This window comes from Schistocerca cancellata, chromosome 5, assembly GCF_023864275.1.
Source record: "Schistocerca cancellata isolate TAMUIC-IGC-003103 chromosome 5, iqSchCanc2.1, whole genome shotgun sequence".
NCBI lineage: Eukaryota > Metazoa > Arthropoda > Insecta > Orthoptera > Acrididae > Schistocerca > Schistocerca cancellata.
Genome location: NC_064630.1, coordinates 137,546,095 through 137,566,880, shown reverse-complemented (window position 1 = coordinate 137,566,880; position 20,786 = coordinate 137,546,095). Strand labels below are relative to the sequence as shown.

Sequence of the window (20,786 nt, the reverse complement as noted above, 5' to 3'; positions counted from 1 at the left end):
CAGGTGTCCCTCCATTGCGTTTCCGGCGCCAACGATTACTGGCTGCTTATGCTACACGCATTTGTAGCTTGCCCGGGCAACCCAATTATTGTCTCCTGTTCCTTCAGTCGGTCATCCATCTTCCGTAACGGCGGCCCTGGTCAGGGCGTATGATCATGGTTTGCGTCAGAGCTCTTCTCTCTTTTTCGGGACCCTCTGTGTACACCCCCATGGTGTGTGCCCCACCCATGCCTTCGGCTCAATTTGGCACAGGGCCCAAAGGACTCAGTCCCTCCTGAGGCTCTCTGCCGCTGCTTTCTTTCAATCCTTGCTGCGTTTCAAGGCTCTGACTTAGTCTATACTGATGGTTCAATGGTTGCTGGTTGTGTCGGTTATGCTCTTACTCAAAGGGATCATTATGAACAACACTCATTGCCGGCTGGCTGCAGTGTTTTTACTGCCGAGCTGGTTGCCATTTCTCGCACCCTAGAGTATATCCGCTCCTGCTCAGGTGAGTCCTTTGTTATCTGTAGTGACTCCCTGAGCGGTTTATGTGCTATCTACCAGTGTTTCCTTCGCTCTTGTCTTGTGCTGGTGATGGCTATCCAAGAGTCCCTCCATACTCTTACCTGTTGTGGTCGCTCTGTGGTCTTTGTGTGGACCCCAGGTCATGTCGGCATCCCAGGAAATGAATGTGTTGACACGCTGGCCAAACAGGCTGTCGGTGCACCAGCCTTGGAGACTGGCCTTTCAGAGAGTGACCTCAGATCAGTTTTGTGGCAGGAGGTACTTTGCACCTGGGGTGAAGAATGGTGCACCCTTACTTCACCCAACAAACTTCAGGCCATCAAGGAGGCTACCGGCGTGTGGCACTCCTCCTTGCGGGTCTCTCACAAGGACTCTGATGTTCTCTGCCTGCTGCGCATTGGCCACACCTGGATAACACACAGCTATTTATTGCACTGCAAGGACCAACCTTTATGTCGGTGCGGATCAGCTTTGATGGTGGTCCACATCTTGTTGGACTGCCCACTTTTAACTCTGCTCAGGCAGACATTTGCACTGCCTGATACGCTTCCTGCACTTTTATCAGATGACATTGCGATGGCATATTTAGTTTTGGGTTTTATTTGTGCAGGGAGTTTTTCTCGCTTGATCTAAGTGTTTGTCCTTTTTTTGTGTTGAGTCTGGCTTTTGGCCTATGATTTTAGACTGGGGTTTTTAGTGTGTTTCTTGGTGGTTGGCTTTTCCTTTTTTGTTTCTATGGTCGGTCAACCACTGTCACACTCAGTGTGATTTTAATTCCTTTTTTCTGGTCTCTGTCTGTGTCTCTATTGTCCTGTGTCATCTCTTGTCATCTCCATTGTTTGTTCTTATTCTTTGTGGATGTTTCAAGTTCGTGGAAAAAGGGATGGATGGTCCTAGTAGTCTGGTCCCTTGAGTCCCACAAACCAACCAACCATCAGTGCAGTGTGTGCTCAAGCATCACCCACTCCAGTGCCTGCTCATGTTTTGCTGGCTGCAGCACCAACTCCTGGTCTCATCCATCACCCAGTCACCTCTCCTCTGCCATGCGAAGCCCAATGCCCCCATGCCAGGTTGCATTTCCCCCAGGTTATGGAGCCATGGCCTTCTTGCCGGGGACGACAATGCCTGGACAGGACAAGAATGATGTGTCCATGTCTTCCCGTGTGTTCCAGTGTTTCTTGATGCATCTTCATTGGTTTTGCTGGAGCCAGGTTCCATTCATTCTCCACTGTCCATGTGTTTTTCAACCATTTCAACTTCAGCAATCTTTCTTGTGTACTGGTCATATCGATGAGGCAGCATATTCATCCTTATTGTGTTGTGCCAGTCTGTATTCTAATCCCAGTATAGCGCAGTGTCCACCCATGTACTAGACATGTACTGGATTCTGTGCCTGCATTCCATTGTTTAGTTCTCTCAGTATTGGTAGCCATTCCTTCATAATTTGTGTGCCTGCTTCACAGCAGATGTAGGTTCTTGGAAATGTACTCTTTTCTGTGCTTTTTGGACAGTCCTGTCATGTCTCATCCCTATGTGCATTCTCTTGTGTTCTGTTGTCAGTCTGCATATTTCTCGTGTTTTTGTGTACACTAAAGTTCTCTTTCATGTGCAGTGTGTTACCACTCACTGGAGATATCAACCATTGCCCTCCATTTCAGGGGTCAGGCAGTTCATCATTAATTCCAGCCCATCAGTTCCAGGGTCAGACAACTCAAAACCTGCTGCAGAGCACCATTCACCCCACTCAGTTTCTCCAGTTTTTTCCACAGCCTGCTGACAGGGTGTCTGGATGTTTTTCAGGGTGGCAAGCTGGGCCACTGGCCGTCATGTTTGTTGCATTGTTGTCATGATGTGTGGCACTCCATTTCTTGTTCACAGAGATCTTCTCCAGGTGTTCCTCTGGTACAGTCCGAGTGCTTACACTTGATGCCACCAAGAGCTAGTACTTTTGTCATCAGCTCTGTCACAGCCAACGCTCCTGTCATCATGTCATCACCTGGCCCCTGTGATACCTTGGCCAAACATGCAGCCTCCTCCATGACTGTCACTAGCCATCCTGTGGTTGGCACTCATGGTGCTGTCGTCATCCCTGTGGCTGTCCCTGCTTCCTGCCAGCCGTCCCTGTTGACACCAGTGATCCCATTGTGCTATAATTGACCTGGTCTACACCTTCATGGACTCTGCACTGCCACCCCTGCCTCTGCCCTCACCTTTCCCGTCACCATATATGGTGGTCAGTTCCTGTTGCACTATAGGAACATGGTGCACTTCTTTCATGGGAACAATTTGTTGTGTTCATTGACTAATGATCCTGTTGTCTTGTTCAGTCTGCTGGTGACTACTCGAAGCCTCCACCCCTGGATGTGCTATGTCTCCTGGATGGTTACACCATCACTCTCAAGGGGAAGGACTGTAGTATATGCAGGCATGTGTCTGCAGTGGCCCCTACTTTTCCTTGGAGGTTGTATGTCACAGAAGAGTTGCTGAGCTGTGTACCAGCAAACCACCTGTAGCTGCCACAGAGTACATGAATGCAAGCCATGCTGATACATGGCGTGCAGGTTGTGGTAAACAGTGCTGCAGTTGCAGTTACTTACTTGCATCCTCATGGTCATGCGTCCATGTAACACCATGCTTGTATTCCTACACTGATAGTTGCTTAGGTTGCCACTCAGCCTCTTGATGGCCAATCCTGCTCTGGACTCCACACTGACCACCAGCCATTCTCAAGCCTATGTTTCATGCCATAACACTCGCCATCACTGCTACCCATCAGATGTGCCATCCTGCACCTTCACCAGCCACTCCAGGAGGCCCTTCTATATTGGATTCTCCAGAAGGCCGCTTCCTCTGCTCATCGCCACTACCAATGATCATGCACTTCATCATAGCGGTCATTGTTATGCACTGTTACAGAAGGACATTCAGTTGTACTCGTGTGTGGATCTTTCTCTTCTAAGCTGTACTGAGTTAGTTCATGATCAATAAACAAACAGTGGTTATTTCAGTGTATGGACATCAGTGACACTCTTGGCACACCATTCAGCTGAGGGTTATTGTCGACAATCATGACACTTATTAATTGCATTCAGTGGGCCCATAGATGGGATACATATTGGCTGATTTTTCATCAATAGACTTATGCATACTGATGTGTATCACTGTCAATGTACAACTAACACTGATAAAAAAAAGAACCACCAACCTGAGACAAGCTCAAGCAGTACTGAATGCAAGCATCTTGATCAAGAGTAAAGTGGGCCTTACTGCTGTCCACAGCAAGTACTCTGAGTGAATGGAACAACTTTATTTCCAAGCAAGCCACACAGCACATACCACTCATACCTGCCCTGTTGTGCACATGTTTTTAATGCACTATTGATACTAAATGTAGTTACCTGTAACAAGCCACTGGATACCATAGGTCCCTTACACCAAAATTCTTGGAAAATATCCCTGAACAACCTCCAAAATTTTCTTAGTGGATTTCTGATTCACCCTTTATATGTCACTGATGGGCTATATGTCCAAAAACCAGTATGGCAATTAAATATGTTACATTCTGCTCATGGTTTAAAAAAAATGTCTTTTAACGATGATCTACCCCGTATTGTTTATGCTTAACTCAGCAATTGGTCTAAAAGCACTGAGTTGTTTAAATGGTGTAACAGTTCAGTGTCTAATTCTTATGATCTGGTCCACAGTAAATCAGTGCACTCAAAAATTGTAAAGATGAAACCAGTAGCTGATAATCAGTAGAATAGCAAAGGGAAAAAACAGAAGACAGCTTAAATTACTGCTCGTAAAAACTATAAAACCTAAAAGTTCTGTCTTCTCAAATATTCATCAATGAAAAATAATGAAAATTGTGACAAAGAAAAAAATTGGACTTTACTGTCACAAGAATAGTAAATGTTGGGCCATGTAATGTGGAAATAATGAAGGAGTACAAACTGCAGTCCAGCAATGTCTGTGTTATAATTTCTAGTGCAAATGATGTATATATAAATGAGATGAAAAATGAAACCAGAGTATTGTACCAAGCTCTACAAAAACTACTTTATTGAAAAGCATTTACTCTTAGCATTCCAGAGCTACAAAATCTAATAAAAAGTTCCTGCATAAATACTGATATTACTTTTAGAAACTGGAAACTCCAAAATAATTTCCAAGACATTCCTCCATGTAAAATTCATTGCTGTAAATTCCTAAGAATGAAGCCACTTTATAGGACATAGAACATGTAGAAATTACTTGGGCAAAAACCTTAAAAATGTAATCTTGTAATTTTAACAAAAAAAAAAAGCACATCTTTGAAGTGCCTGCAATGTAACTTTGTTTATACAAGGTCTGTTCAAAAAATTCTGAAAATTTGTCCACTAAATTTTTCAGTGCTTGCCTTTTACTTTTTATGCATGGTCTCCTTTGAAATACTGTCCTGTACAATTGATGCATCACTCCCAATGCCATTTCCAGTTGCAGAAGGAGTCTTGGTATGCCTTTTACTGGAACATACAAAGCGCAGACTGCAAATTTTCTTTTATCTCATCTATTTGTCCTTTCAATGTGGTTTTCAACTTTGGAAATAAAATAAAAGTCCAAAGGCATCAGGTCTAGAAAGTATGGAGGATGAGATAGCACAGTTATTTCACTTTTTGTGCAATAGGCATGCACCAACAAGGATGAACATGGTTTATTGTGATGCAAGAGCCATGAATTGTGTTGCCACATTTTGTGCTGTTTTCTTCTCACATATCTCACAGGCATCACAACACATCCCAAGAGTACCATTGATTAACAGTTTGTCCCTGTGGCATGAATTCATGCCAATAAAGCAGAGTTATTAAACACAGTTTTCCGAAACTCCTTCACTAAAGCAGACAAAGTAAATATTCCTGAATTCCAATCAAGAACAGCTGCTAAGATGAGAAATATAGAAGTAGATATCCTTGATGTAGCAATGCAGCTTAAATCACTTAATAAAGCCAAGGCCTCCAGTCCAGATCGTATACCAGTCAGGTTCCTCTCAGAGTAAGCTAATACAATAGCTCCATATTTAGCAATTATATACAACCGCTAGCTCACAGAAAGATCTGTACCTAAAGACTGGAAAATTGCTCAAGTGACACCAATACCCAGAAAGGGAAGTAGAAGTAATCTGCTGAATTACAGGCCTATATCACTAACGTCGATTTGCAGTAGAGTTTTGAAACATACACTGTATTTGAACATTATGAAGTACCTCGAAGAAAATGATTTATTGACACACAGTCAGCACGAATTCAGGAAATAACGTTCTTGCGAAACACAACTAACTCTTTATACTCATGAAGTAATGAGTGCTATCGACAGGGGATATAAAACTGATTCAATATTTTTAGATTTCCAGAAACCTTTCAACACTATTCCTCACAAGTGGCCTCAGTTTTGTGACTGGATTCGTGATTTTCTGTCAGAAAGGTCACAGTTCGTAGTAATAGACAGAAAGTCATCAAGTAAAATAGAGGTAATATCCTGAATAAAGAAAAGTGTGAACTTATTCACGTGTACTAAAAGAAATCTGCTAAATTTTGATTTCGCGATAAGTCACACAAATCTGAAGGCTGTAAATTCAACCAAATTCTTGGGGATTATAATTACAAATAACCTAAATTGGAATGATCACATAGTCAATGTTGTGGGCAGAGCAAACCAAAGACTGTGATTCATTGGCAGAACACTTATAAGGTGCAATAGGTCTACTAAAGAGACTGTTTACACCACACTTGGTCGCCCTATTCTGGGTATTGCTGTGCGATGTGGGACTGACAGATGACATCGAAAAATTACAAAGAAGGGCAGCTCATTTTGTATTATTGTGAAATTGGGGAGATAATGCTACAGACATGATATGTGAATTAGAATGGCAATTGTTAAAATTAAGGCATTTTTTATCATGAGGGGATCTTCTCATGCAATTTCAATCACCAGTTTTCTCCTCCAATTGCAAAAACATTCTGTTGGCACCACCTACATAGAGAGCAATGATCATCATGATAAAATAAGAGAAATCAGGGCTCACACAGAAAAGTTTAAGTGCTCATTTTTCCCACCTGCCTTTCGAGAGTTGAATGGTAGAGAGACAGCTTGAAGGTGGTTCATTGAACCCTCTGCCAGCACTTTATTGTGAATAGCAGAGTAATCATGTAGATGTAGAGGTAGATGGTAATTATTTTCTTTCAAAGTTAAAGAAGACTAACAGCATGGCTTTGACATTTGATCTCATGGACAGTCAGTCTTCAATTGGCATGCACAGTTTCATTGATGATCCTGGCAAGAGCATTGTTGATAGTCATTGAAGGGCATTCTGAACAAAACCCATCTTTAACTTACATCCAGCCATTTTTAAACAATGTGAATCATTTGTAACACCAAGTACAGCTTAAGAACTCATCACCATAGGCTGCCTGTGTGTGTATCACTGTAAAAGTTTTCTTGAGTTTCAATCAAAATTTAATGCAGACTCGTTGCTCCTCTAACTCTGCCATCTCGAAATTTGCAAACTGTGTGACACAATTTTCTACTCAATACAGCACTGAACAATGACTAAGAGGCATACAACAATGAAACTTCTGACAGTTGCACATGAAACACAGATGTGTGCAGGGATGCCGACCATATTTTGCTCCACCACACCATTGATAGAAAATTATGAATGTTCCAGAAATGTTTTGAACAGACTTCATACAGAAAGGCAGATGGAAATCTGAACACTCTCCTTAGCAAACTAGAAAATGCCTTAAAGTGCAACAGAATATTGACTTAATAAAACAGTTATAATTTGTACTGACTTCAACTGCAGACTTCAACTACTGACTTCAAAAAAGATTCTGAAGACAAGAATGCCTTGTGTGAAACATATAATTTAAATGAAACTATAAATTCTCCAAAGGGGTATCCTTGGTGACATCAGTTTTATGGGCATTAGGCCATGTTCTAAGGAATGTTTCTGTGCTTGGCGTTTCATCCCATACTGTGGGAGATATCGTCATGAAGGTTTAGATAGTTAATTTTCAAGCATAAATTAGTTTTGCTGGCCAAAACTGCCAAACTGGCACCCTCTTCTAAATCTTAAATTTAGTGTTGTATATTGATATACACAATCACAAGTGATGTGTGAAGACTTTCCTGTAAACAGTGGCAAGGGACAAGCTAGCTGTTTTGAGAAATTGTACAGTAAAGTTCCAATAAAATCTCATAAATAAGATATTTAAAGTTCATCCATTGTGTTTTTTTATTCAGGTAAGTAATTGTTTTCAGATATTTCTAGAGCACAACATATTTTTAAAATCTTAAATTCAATCCAAAATTTTATTTAAAAAAATACATCAATGGATGATTAACATTGCTTACTTGCAGACTTACTGCACTTAACATGAGTTACCGTTGGCTTACCACTGTTTACTTGCTGGGCAAGTTAATGATACATTACTGTGAAACCTTTCAAAAATACTGGTTTAAAAGGTTCAGATTGTTTCATTTTATGGTATTGAGATTTGTATTACTAATTTTTTAAATAATGAAGTATGGCAACATAGTAAATTATTGTCTATGATTGAGCACAGTATAAAATTGATCTTATTGTTGCCTTACCACATGTAAACATTGTTAAGCATAATCTAAAAAAAGGTCAAATTTCACATTCTGGCCAAAGATGGACCAACTGGTTCTGACCAGTCAGCATGTCACCCTCTGCCATGGCATCATTGAATGTACTGTGGTGCATGTGGTCAGCACACTATTCTCCTTGTTTTTCTTGTGATTCTTGAGTATGGAATTGCTAATAATCAGGCAAGTAGCTGCTCAGCTGGCATCACAAGGCTGAGTGCATCCTGTACTTGTCCTCGCACTAAGGAAAGATTCCTGATAGTACTGGGAATCAAACAGCAGTCCCCCTCATGGCAATCATCCACAGTGCCCACTCAGCTATGGAGGTGGACCGTGTAAATCACATAAACAATGCTAAGGGATACAACCTAACATTGTTTACATTTTCTTCATAGTGGGTACCACAGTAATGAATTTATTAAAAAATGGTGTCATTTTCGACCTTTGCTGCATTAATTTCATTTATTCACAACTACTTTCAGCTTTCTTGGCAGTTCTCAAGTGATTTTGTAGTTTAGTACAAAATAGATTATATTATATTACCTCCACAAATAGAAATATAATGATGTGAAAGTAAATGTATTTTAAATACATTTATCTGCAATAAACTTACATATTGAAATGGCAGCATCTTGAAATTTATGTTTTCTATTAGTTTCAAGAAGTTGACATTTCAGTACATAAACATTTCAGTACATAAAGCATTGTTTTCTGTTGCAGGTAATGTATTTAAAATATGCTTACAATATTATGATATGTACAAGTGTAATTTTCTTACATATTAATGTGCAGTCTCTTAAGAGCAAACTTAATGAACTTCAGTATTGCTGGAAAACTTAAACTGCACTGTGATTTCAATAAATGAACACTGGCTTAGCAATGAGGAACTAAAATTAAGTGTACCATGTGTATATGAATTGGCAGCCAGCTACTACAGAACAACTATTAACCTATTGGTGTATCTGTATATGTTAAAAATAGTGTGAAACTAATCTGTGAAGTTATAGATGTAAGTGGACTGTGCATAGAAGCAAAATTTGAAGCTGCAGCAATAATCTTGCCAAAACAGGAAATTATAATAGCTTCAGTATACTGTCCCCCAAAACACAATGAAGACCCGTTTGTGGAGCTTCTGAAGAAACTGATACTCTAGCTACTCAAATACAAAAATTGCAGAATACTAATATTTGGTGATATCAGTATAATCATTAGGTTTAAGAATATAAATGTTGATCATTTGCTAAATACATTAAGATCCCTTAACTTCAGTTGCTTAAATGTCAAACCCACATGACAGGAAGTGTGTCTAGATAACATAATATGTAATTTTCATCTAAACAAAACAGAATTCGACACAATCAAGCTAGTCATTTCAGGTCATGAGGGACTATGGCTCAGACAAACTCTTAACATTAAAGCAGCTGAAACTTCCTTAGACTATAGAAAAATTATAAGACCAATTAATGGATCAAAGCTAAACAAGTTGATAAGTAAATTGAATTTAATAAAATGGGATAAAATAATCACCACTGCAGGTGCAAATGAATCTACCAACAAAGTTTTAGAACTGTTAACTGAAAATTTTGAAGCATGTTGTCCTAAACGCTGAAAGAAAATATCGAAGCAAAATCATTACACCAAGCCACAAAATCTAAAAAGCTGGTACACCTGACATCTAGGTAGAGTAAGAATTATAATGCTACTCTTATCATGATAGGTCTAAGCACAATAATGCTGGCAAGGAAATGTATATGAAAGCGAAAAAGATTTACAGGTCTGAAATATAGGCAGCTAAGTGCAAAGCAGATGATACATATATACTGTACTCAGTGAATAAATGCAAAGCTGCATGGGAAATTATTAAAACAGAAATAAACTGAGATGATAAAGCATACCGAACACCAATTTCACCTGATATTCTAAACGTACATTCTGTCAGTCCTCAATCAGGTAACAGCATTAATGGAGGATGTGAATAAGGCAGAGGTACTGCTGCCAGAAATAAACAGTACGCAGACAGACAAATTTCAGTGGACTCGTGTAACTGAGAAGAAGGTCAAGGAATCAATAGCAAAGCTCAGTAATTCTAGAGCAGAGGATTACAATGGTCTCTCAAATTATGTTATTAAATATATCAGAAATCAAATTGTAATGCCACTGACTAAAATAATCAACAAAATTTTAAATGAAGGTAATTATCCGGAATGTTTAAAAATATCTGTAGTTAAACCAGTACATAAGAAAGGAGATATAGCATCTCCAGATAACTATCGACAAATATCACTTATATCCATAATATCAAAAATAATAGAATACTGCATGCATAAACAGATAAGACAATATTTTTAACATAATGATATACTTACCTCCTCACAGTATGATTTCAGATCCAGCCTTTCTACAATCAAAGCAGTTGAGAGCATGGTAGCAAAAATGTACAGTTGTTTTGAAAATAAGTATATTTTCTGTGCAATACTGTTGGACCTGACGAAAGATTTGATATGGTCTCCCACAATATTCTCATAAAAAAGCTCTACCGCTACGGAGTGAGAGGGAATGCACTATGCCTAATGCAGTCTTGCTTGGACAATACAAAACAGTTAGTTAAAGAAAATAATCAAATATCAGAATTTCTCCCAGTTGGAAAGGGTGTACCTCAAGGATCTGTTCTTGGACCTTTCCTTTTCATTATTCATATAAATGACTTACCTACAATTGTACCATGTGATGCAGTGCTATATACTGATGACACAACAATCATCACATGTGATACCAACCTTGAAAACATGCAACACAGCATGCCAGTGGCAATGGAGAGATGCGCTGCTTGGTTTGAGGCAAATGTACTGTAGAAGAATGATAGTAAAATTGAAGCTATTGTATTCAATCTGAATGCTCCCAGTCATGATAATGAAACAGTAAAATTATCAGGATTTCACATAGATCAAAAGCTCAGCTGGGATATCCACACAGGGAAGTTATGTGGCAAATTGGTATGTGTCATCTATCTGCTGTACAAGCTGAGGAGCAGTGCCAGTAAAGAACTTCTGTTATATGCATATTTTGCACTCTTCTATTCCCACCTGAGTTATGGAATACTATTAGGGGCAATTTCATAGGCTCAAAATTACTGTTTAAATGACAAAAGAAAGCCATAAGGTGCATAGCAGGACTTGGCCCGTGTGAATCATGCTGAGATTATTTTAAGCAACTAAATATAATGACAGTGCCTGTCCCATATATTTACAACTGCCTTGTCTTTGTTAAAGAGAATCTGAGTAAATTTGACTTAAGGAGAACAGTTCATGACCACAACATAAGAGGTGGACATACAATTAATATGCTATATGCTAGGTTTGCAAAGACACATAACAGTTACAAATATCTTTGTCCTCCAGTAAATAAATTTAAAACTAGTCTTTCAAGGTGGATGAATAGTAAAGGAATTTACCCTGCTCAAGAGTTCCTTGAGTATATGACAAATGATCCACTTTCCTTATGAGAATGAATAATAAATTAACTGCAAACTATACATATGCCACACTGTGCAACAATTTTATTACTGTTTCATGTACTTATTGTTAATTATTTGTTTGATTATTTATTTGTCATTCACTGAACTATGTAGTTCATTTATCTTGTAATTGATCTGTTAGGAAACTTTTTGTTGTTATTGACATTTGCATAAATATGTATTGTATCCATCTCGGGTTATTATATTGTAGTTAGTGACATTTATATCTGTCTTGGATTATTATATTATAGTTAATGACATTTGTCCAAGTTTATATTAATATTATTGTGCTAACACTGATGACACCAACTGCATGTAAATATGCTCAAAGATGGAATAAAACATTTGTAATTTGTATTTATTTATGAAAAGGAAAGTCGCTACTCACCATATAGTGAAGATGCTGAGTTACAGAAGACAGTCACAAATAAATAAAGCTTTCAGCCATTAAGGCCATCGTCAGCAACAGACGTAGACACACACAACACCACACACACACACACACACACACACACACACACAAATGAAGCTCACATGCATGACTGCAGTCCCAGGCAACTGAAACCACAATGCAAGCAGCAGCATCAGTGCATGATGGGAGTGGCAAATGGGTGGGGGTAAGGAGGAGGCTGGGACAGGGAGGGGGAAGAATAGTATGGTGGCATTGGCAGACAGTGAAGTGCTGCAGGTTAGACAGAGGGCAGGGGAGAGATGGGGAGGCTATCTGTGACTCAGCATCTCCACTATATGGTGAGTAGCAACTTTCCTTTTCATAATATTGTACATTCCATCCTGGATTTTCCATTGTAAAATATGTTTGAATTCATATAATTATATTTCTATTTGTGGAGGAAATATAATATATTTTATTTTGGGCAGAACCACAAAATCACTTGAGAGTGGCCTAGAAGATTGAAACTAGTTGTGAAAAACTAAAGTTAATACAGCAAAAGTGGAAAATGACACATTCTTTTAACATTGTTTACTTGTTGAAAGAATTATTCACATTTATCTGATTAGCAACAACTTTGGAAGCACATTTGCATTTAGGAACATATTGAGAATCCTTATCTGAGTCATAGTTATCCCCATCATCCTTGGTTTTGTAAAAAAGTATCTTCCTGGCATGAACATCACACACATTACTGTTACTAGCAGCAATATTTTTGTACTTACCACTGTTTACATGCAAACAACCTCACAAAATTGCCATCAGTGATAATCTGAAATTAGAGGTAGAGCTGCCATTTCCTGTTTTCTTGTGGAACTGTCAACTAATATGATTAAAGCACATCACGTACCATGTTTTACATGCAACAACTCTGTTTCTCATTGAGTATCCCTTACTATTCTCTACAGCCACCATATTCATATAACTTAACATAGTTTTAAAATGTTTCTTTAGAATAGAATATCTTTTTTTTTTTTTTCAGATGGACTCGAGGAAATAGTTATTGGAATGCCACATAGAGGGAGGCTAAATCTTCTTACAGGCTTATTTGAATTTCATCCAGGTCTGATTTTTAGGAAGTTAAAGGGATTACCAGAGTTTCCAGATGATGTGAAAACATGTGGTGATGTTATAAGCCATTTTGGTGAGTGTGATAAATTCTATATTGGTCACTGTGAGAACTGTTATCCTTGACTATTATACTCTAACTCTTACAGTTGCAGAAATATGATATTGTCACCCATTCAGTAATATTAATACCATTCATTATTGCTTCATATAGTGACATGTTTGCCTCATGTACAAAATTATGATTCGTTGACATATGCTGTTACATAAACTTAATTATAAAGGTCAGTCAAGAATAACAGAGACTAGCATTATTTATAATTTGCATTTGGATTCTACAGCTAAAATTAAAATTTAGTCCACTTATGTCATTAATGAGAGTCATTAACTTCTGTTAGTTATGCAATTCAGAAGCTATTTATCTACAGTACTCTTGTAGTACTAATGCTAGTAAAGAAAATTTTGTGACATCATTGATGGAGCATCAAATATATTGCTTCAGTTGCCTAACTGGAGTGGTAATTTTTTCTGTATATTGACAGCTTTCACAGAGTCTGGGAATTGTGTAGTGCAGAGCTGGTATGTAGCTTTCTCCTTGATTACTGCATCAAACGTACAGCTGAGCTTTGCATCTGATTGTTGGATCTCCATCAGCAGTGTCTTTAATGCTCCATCAATGGAACACAATTTAGTTATCAGCACTTTATACCATCAGCCATCCTCCTTTCATTAATCACAACCTGGCCATCAAAGTATCTTTACCAATTAACATTCAAACTGAATACCATTTATTGATTTCTATTTGTGTTTGTGTTGTACAGATAGGGGCTATATTATGAAATATTTGCAAATTGTAAATACAATAGTACATTAGCTGTATGGTTTACTATAGACATATGAAAAGTTTTGCCAGACTGGGTCTCGAACCTGGATTTCCCACTTATTGCAAGTAGTTAACCTTTGACCATGTATGCATGTCTCCTGGACCAATCCAAACTTCCATATGTCATAGTGTACACATTCAGTAATGCTTGAACCTGTTCGTGTGATTTCCACATCAGGAGAGAGATCGTTTATGACATCATTTTTCCTTGCTTTGGCATGAAATACAATTAGTGCAGTGTCTGTATTTGACAGTGTCTGAGTAGTCTGATGCAAATGTCCTTCATACATGTGTGTCTGTGAAGGAACAGACACTGCTGACAATCTACATCTGAATTATAGATAAATTTTCATGTGTCATTGGTAAACTATATAGCAGATGTAATATCTTATTTGTGATTTGAGAATACATTTCATTATTTAATATGGTCGTATATCATCAGCAAGGACATCCACTTTTCATCAAACTGTACAGACACCTTTTTTTTTTCTTTTTTCCTTTTTCCCCAGGATAAATTTCAGTCATCAGCTCAAATAAATTTTTATTATCTTTACCAGTTTGACAACTTAATTTTTCATCTTCAGAAGTTTATAAAATTAGGGATATTACAAATTTTAGACCTTGGCTGCACATTTAAATGAAGTATAAAAGTGTGTTACAAAAACTTACAAATACTTAGTTTAGCAGACAGTAAGTTTCTCTAATATAATTTTCATAAAACCTCCATTTGAACAGGTCTCGGAAGATCCTAAAGGTACTGACCAACTGCCATGTCATCTTCAGCCTATGGGCATTCCTGGATGCAGATATGGAGGGGTATGTGGTCAACAAAATGCTCTCCTGGCTGTTGTCAGTTTTCGTGATCAAAGCTGTTACTTCTCAATCAAGTAGCTCCCCAATTTGCCTCAAAAGGGCTGGATGCACCCTGATTGCGAAGAGCCCTTTGCAGGCCAGACGGTCACCCATCCAAGTGCTAGCCAAGCCTGACAGCACTTAACTTCGGTAATCTGAGGGGGACTGGTATTACCACTGCAGTGAGGCCATTGACAATATACTTTTTATACTTCACATAAATATATAGCCAAGGTCTAAATATTCATTATATCCCTAATTTTGCAGGCTTCTGAAGATGACAAATTAATTTTTCAAAACCGGTAAAGATAATAAAAATTATGTCATTAATGAGACCTGAAAAAATAATATTTCATTTGCTGAAAATTACAGTCATGAATAAAATAATATACAGACACTGCACTAACTGTAGAGGCTATTTTGATATCAAAGTTATTCCTTATGCATGGTATTGAGTTGTTTATTGTCTCAGAAACAGTTTTAAATAAATTAGGTTATAATCAACTGACAGATGTAGCCACTGCTGGCTACATTCTATTAAGTATACTAGCAACAATGTATGGGTAGCCCTAATTTTTCACTTATTGACTAGTCATTCTGGCTCCTTATAATAATAAAAAAAACACTGCTCTTCCTGTTACAACATCAGTGGTGAACATCTTGTAAGTATTTAGGGTTAATACTCAGAAATTATATGAAATGGAAGAATTAAGGAAACTCTGTATTACAGATGCCAAATGGAAGACTTAGATTTGTTGGAAGGATTCAGGAAAAGTGTATACAGTACATCTGTAAAGAAAATCACATACAAGAGGCTACTGAGACCCGTCATAAAGTATTGTTACACAATTTGGAGTTCTTATCTAGCATATGTGACTGTAATTATAGAATGAATCCAGAGGAGCACTCCTGGGATCACAACTGGCCTGTACAGCAGATACAAAAGTGCAAGGGAATTGCTCGTTGAACTCAAATGGGAATCCTTGGAAGAAAGACAACATAGTTCCTGGGAAACTACTTCGGGTAAATTTATGGAAACTCTGTTCTAGAAGATTGTGTGACAGTTCTACTCCACCATCACCTATGTCACATTGGACTCTTGAGAATAAGAATTAGAAAATTGAAATCAGGGTGTGTATAGAGGCCAGCCATTTTTCCTTCTTTCAGTTTGAGAATGGAATAGGACAGAAAATCAATAATATTGCCATGCACTGTATAGTGGCTCATGGAATATATATGTAGTGTAGAGGTAAATCATCCTAAATTATCTGGTTTATCCAATATTATTAGCCTATAGCAAATGGATAGAGCAGAAAGACCATGAAGTAGAAGCAAATGTAAAACAGAGTAACATAGATACAGCACACATATTGATGAACAATCATTTTAGAAATCACAGAATGAGAAATACAGTTATTAGAGATGAAGACTAGTATTAGGTAATGAAAGCAGAAAATAAGATGAGAATATGGAAACAATACTTCGAGAATTTTTATATTCTCCCTGAAAATAAGGACATAGTGCAAGAAAGTGATAGGAGATAGGAGATATGAAATAGATTTTTATGACTTTCAAAAACTTTTGCACAAACTTGGAATGAACAAAAGCCGAGCTACTGATGAAATATCAGACCAAGGGGGACAGTAAGAACTGTATAACCATTTGAATGAAATTCACCTAACTGCAGGAGCTCTATCGTGGAAAAGAATATGTTTATTACATGACCAAAGAAAACAAGATTCGATATATGTGAAAATTCTCTTATAGTCAGTCTAGTATCAAGTGCATCAAAAATACTTATGAGAATACTTCATCAAAGAATAGGAAACTTAAAGTAGATTATGTGTGATCCAGTTTGGTTTCAAGAGACATTAAGGCACTTGAGAAGTAATTCCAGAACTGAGGCCAGATATAGGAAAAACAAGTAAACTGGCATTGTGTTTCTAGATTTGGAGGAGGCTTTCTATAAAGCAGAATGGGATAATATCAAACAATGGAAAATCCAGAATGGAATGTAACAATATTATGAAAAAGATAGTTGCCACTCACCCTATAGTAGAGATGCTAAGTCACTAATACGAACAACAGTCTTTTTGTTGTGCCTATCTGTGACTCTGCATCTCCTCTATATGGCAGTAGCAACTACCCTTTTCAGAATGGAATAAAATATTTTTCATTCTTAGACACCGAGCGAGGTGGCGCAGTGGTTAGACACTGGACTCGCATTCGGGAGGACGACGGTTCAATCCTGCGTCCGGCCATCCTGATTTAGGTTTTCCGTGATTTCCCTAAATCGCTCCAGGCAAATGCCAGAATGGCTCCTTTCAAAGGGCACGGCTGACTTCCTTCCCCATCCTTCCCTAATCCGATGAGACCGATGACCTCGCTGTCTGGTCTCCTTCCCCGAAACAACCAATCAACCATTCTTAGACAGTAGGACACAAACGATGACTATGGAAGAACAATCCACTCTCGTATTGTGATGAATCCAGGAAAAGTATAAGTAAGGGTTGCTCATTTTCAGCACTGGTATTTAATTTGTATTTTGAAGAGGCTATGAAGACAGTAAAGGACCATCTCAATGTGGAAGTTGTTTTTCATAGACTGAGAATCAACATGCTTCACTCTTCTGTTGAGATGGGAGTGCTAAGTGAAAGTGAACAGGAAATGAGTTAGATACTTAACGAAATGGAACTTTTGTAAGTTCATAATTGGAACACACGTGTCTCAAAAAGAAATCTAAGTTATTAGTGTGCACAACAGGTTGACATGCTTGTAGCTAAATGTTAAATGTGGACAAATTTTGTTACCTCAACAGCAGAAGGATGAAGCAAGACAGATATTGTGGCAATATTTGTACAAGCCAAAATGACTTCCTATAAAAAGAAAGAGATACTAACATTCAAAGACTGTGTAATGGTGTGAACATGGACAATGAGAAAGACAGAAATGAAACAATTAGAAACCTGCAAAATGTGTTGTTGTAGGAGGCTATTAAAGATCAAATGGATTGATTCAGAAAGGGATGAAGATGTCCTGCAGTGATTCAATGAGAAAACAATCTAATAAAGAACACAATAAAATGGAAAGATAGAATGGTTGGGCACATATTACATCAATACTCGTTGCTGAAAACAATAGTTGAATGGACATTAGAGGGAGAGGATCACAGGAGCAGGTCTAGATATTAATACATAATGCAAATCAGAAATGATGTGGGATGCAACAGTTATGTAGAACCAAAGGGGTAAGATGGCAACTGCCAGAAATGGAGAGGTGCATCACACCAACTTTCAGGTTGATGAACAAATCACCAATGGTGTGCATTACTGCCTCTTTTCACAGAATAATTATGCTACTGGTCTTTTCTGTGTTATCTCAGAAGATGACATCATAATACTCCAAAGAGTGATAACATGTTAAGTATACCACAATTCTTATTAACAAAATTAGAGTGGTGGAAAGTACTATGCCAGTGTGCTGGCATTGGCACTGATCACTATAGAAAAAAATCACATTCAGGCCTTAGCATCTGGAGGCAACGGTGGCCATATGTGCGTGTGTAAGGCTTGGGGATGTGCGCATGTTTTGTGCATCTGACAAAGATTTGAGTCTGTTAGCTGATAATATGTAGAAGTCTCTTTTCAGTGTGCCTGTCTGTTACTCCCTGCTTACTCTGTCTGGTGAGTAGCAATCTCTCCAGTAGGAAAGACTAATCCAATTCCAGCCCATTTTGCACTTAAATGCAATATTTATATATGTGATACCATTGACATTACAATCCAAAATGGTGGCCTTTTGACCTTGAAAACTGCAAGGGTCAGTGTTTGTTGCCTACATGCCAGGGGCAAAGACTCCATCAGTGACCTTGAAAGAATGACATCATCAAGATGGTAGATAGCAGGAAATTGAAAAATTGAAGGGAATGGGAAATTTAAAAATTAAAGATGGCTGATGATAGGAAATTTAATAAAGTTTTATGGAGGATAAATTTAAAAAAGTAAATAAAATATTAAATGATGGGACTAGCGTAGGTGTGCTTTATAACATTTCCCCTCCCCTTCCCTCTCCTCCAGTCAGAGCCTAATACTTTACAGACCATTAAATTAAACACATGTTTCTCTTCATGGGACTTCCACAACTGTTATTCATTGTCAATGATAAAATCTGCTACAGTTGTAAGAATTAGTTATTTCTAAAGAGGAAAGCAGTATCTGGTTTCAGGACATATGTCCAATTTTTAAGTGCATGTTAAAATGTGAGTTTATGAAGGATGCGTAACTAGGTTTGAAATAGGTTGAAATGTGTTAAAACAGCACATTCTTGGTGTATGACGTGCAAGAGTGGCAGAAAGCCTCTTGCAGTGGAGAACAATGGTCCAGGCTAATGGGCGCACCACTGTGGACTTGCATGAAGACATATAGATGGTCTTTTGTACACAGTGCTACATAGACAGCTATCAGACCAATACAAAACACAAACCAAAATTGAAATTCTGGCGAAAGCGGTCATGTAACAGTAACGTTGGTGAGTAGACTGCTCATGTCAAATTAAAATGTGAGACCTAGAAGAGGATATTCTCTTTCATACCAAGTACTAGGGCTGCACTATTTTAACATATTTTAATCTGATTTAACCTTAGTTATGCATCCTTTGTGGACTCGCATTTTAATATGCCTTGAAGATGGGACATGTGTCTTGAAACTGGGTAGTGCTTTCCCTTTTACAAATAAATAATTTTTACAACTGTAGGGGATTTTATCATTGACATAAAATGAAACAACCAGTTACAATATAGCCATATTTGATGTGCTTAAGGGTAGGTACCAGAGAAATTTCTCCCAGGTTGGAAAAAAAAAATGCAAGGGACTGAAGATTTGTTTCATAACATATTTTGGCATGCAGAATTCAGTGGGTAAATCCAATTTGCTAAACAAAATTTTTCATCACTTTGAATTTTAGGTTTTTGAAGAAAATCAATATTTTCTGAAACCCATTTGTGGCGTTATTGGTTTTCATGAAATGTATTCACAAAAATGTTTTGAGAAAAAAAATGTTTAAAATTGACAGAGGAATAACAGTTTTTCTTTTTGGTCATTTTGATCTTTTTCAAAACAACAATCTACAATACATGACAAGATTTTAACATAAAATAGCATTACTACAACATTATGCAATGTTTCACCCAATATGGTTCGATGAACCCTCTGCCAGGCACTTAAATGTGATTTGCAGGGTATCCATGTAGGTGTGTAAAATTGCATTCTTTATTTTCAATTGACATTTTACATCACATATTCCCATCTGCACTGCATCCGCACAGGTGTGTCATCGTCCACGGGTATAGCTGGTCGCACGGAATAAAAGTGGGTCTTTTCTGGCTGCCAGGTGTCGAACTGTCATCAATCGCCAGGCTACCACATAGTGTTATGGTTGGTAGAATGCAGGGGCATTACTGCTACAGTGTATGTATGTATCATGGTATGAATAACGTTACGTAAAGTAACTGAACTGTGTTCAAATGTTCATTACCTGCTCACCCTAAGAACCTCACACCAGGCAGCCACCCATCCTGAACCAGGCACCATCAGGGATGTTTACTTTCCAGTTCACAATTGAGTCTGCCATGAACATAAATCCATATGTCTGAAAAAAAAGAAATTAGGCACACATACATAGACAATTACAGATGTACGTATAGATTATGCACGTATACAGAACATGAAATTAATGTTTCAATTTAATTTCCACACTGTACATATCTATCTAATGGTAGAAAACTAACTATACTTCAACTTTTTTGCAAAAATCAAAATGGTTGCAATAAAAAAATGTTACTACTGCATCAATTTTTAACATTTTTG

The 20,786-nt window shown here is 37.9% G+C and overlaps 1 protein-coding gene across 1 annotated transcript in view; it reads left to right on the top strand.

Moving 5' to 3' along the window:
* LOC126188009 (probable 2-oxoglutarate dehydrogenase E1 component DHKTD1 homolog, mitochondrial) overlaps positions 1–20,786 on the top strand; it is a 356,616-nt gene that overhangs the window by 81,284 nt on the left and 254,546 nt on the right. Inside the window, exon 5 of the mRNA XM_049929425.1 lies at positions 13,102–13,263. Within this exon, the coding sequence (XP_049785382.1) occupies positions 13,102–13,263 (162 nt within the window). The remainder of the gene's footprint in view (positions 1–13,101; positions 13,264–20,786) is intronic.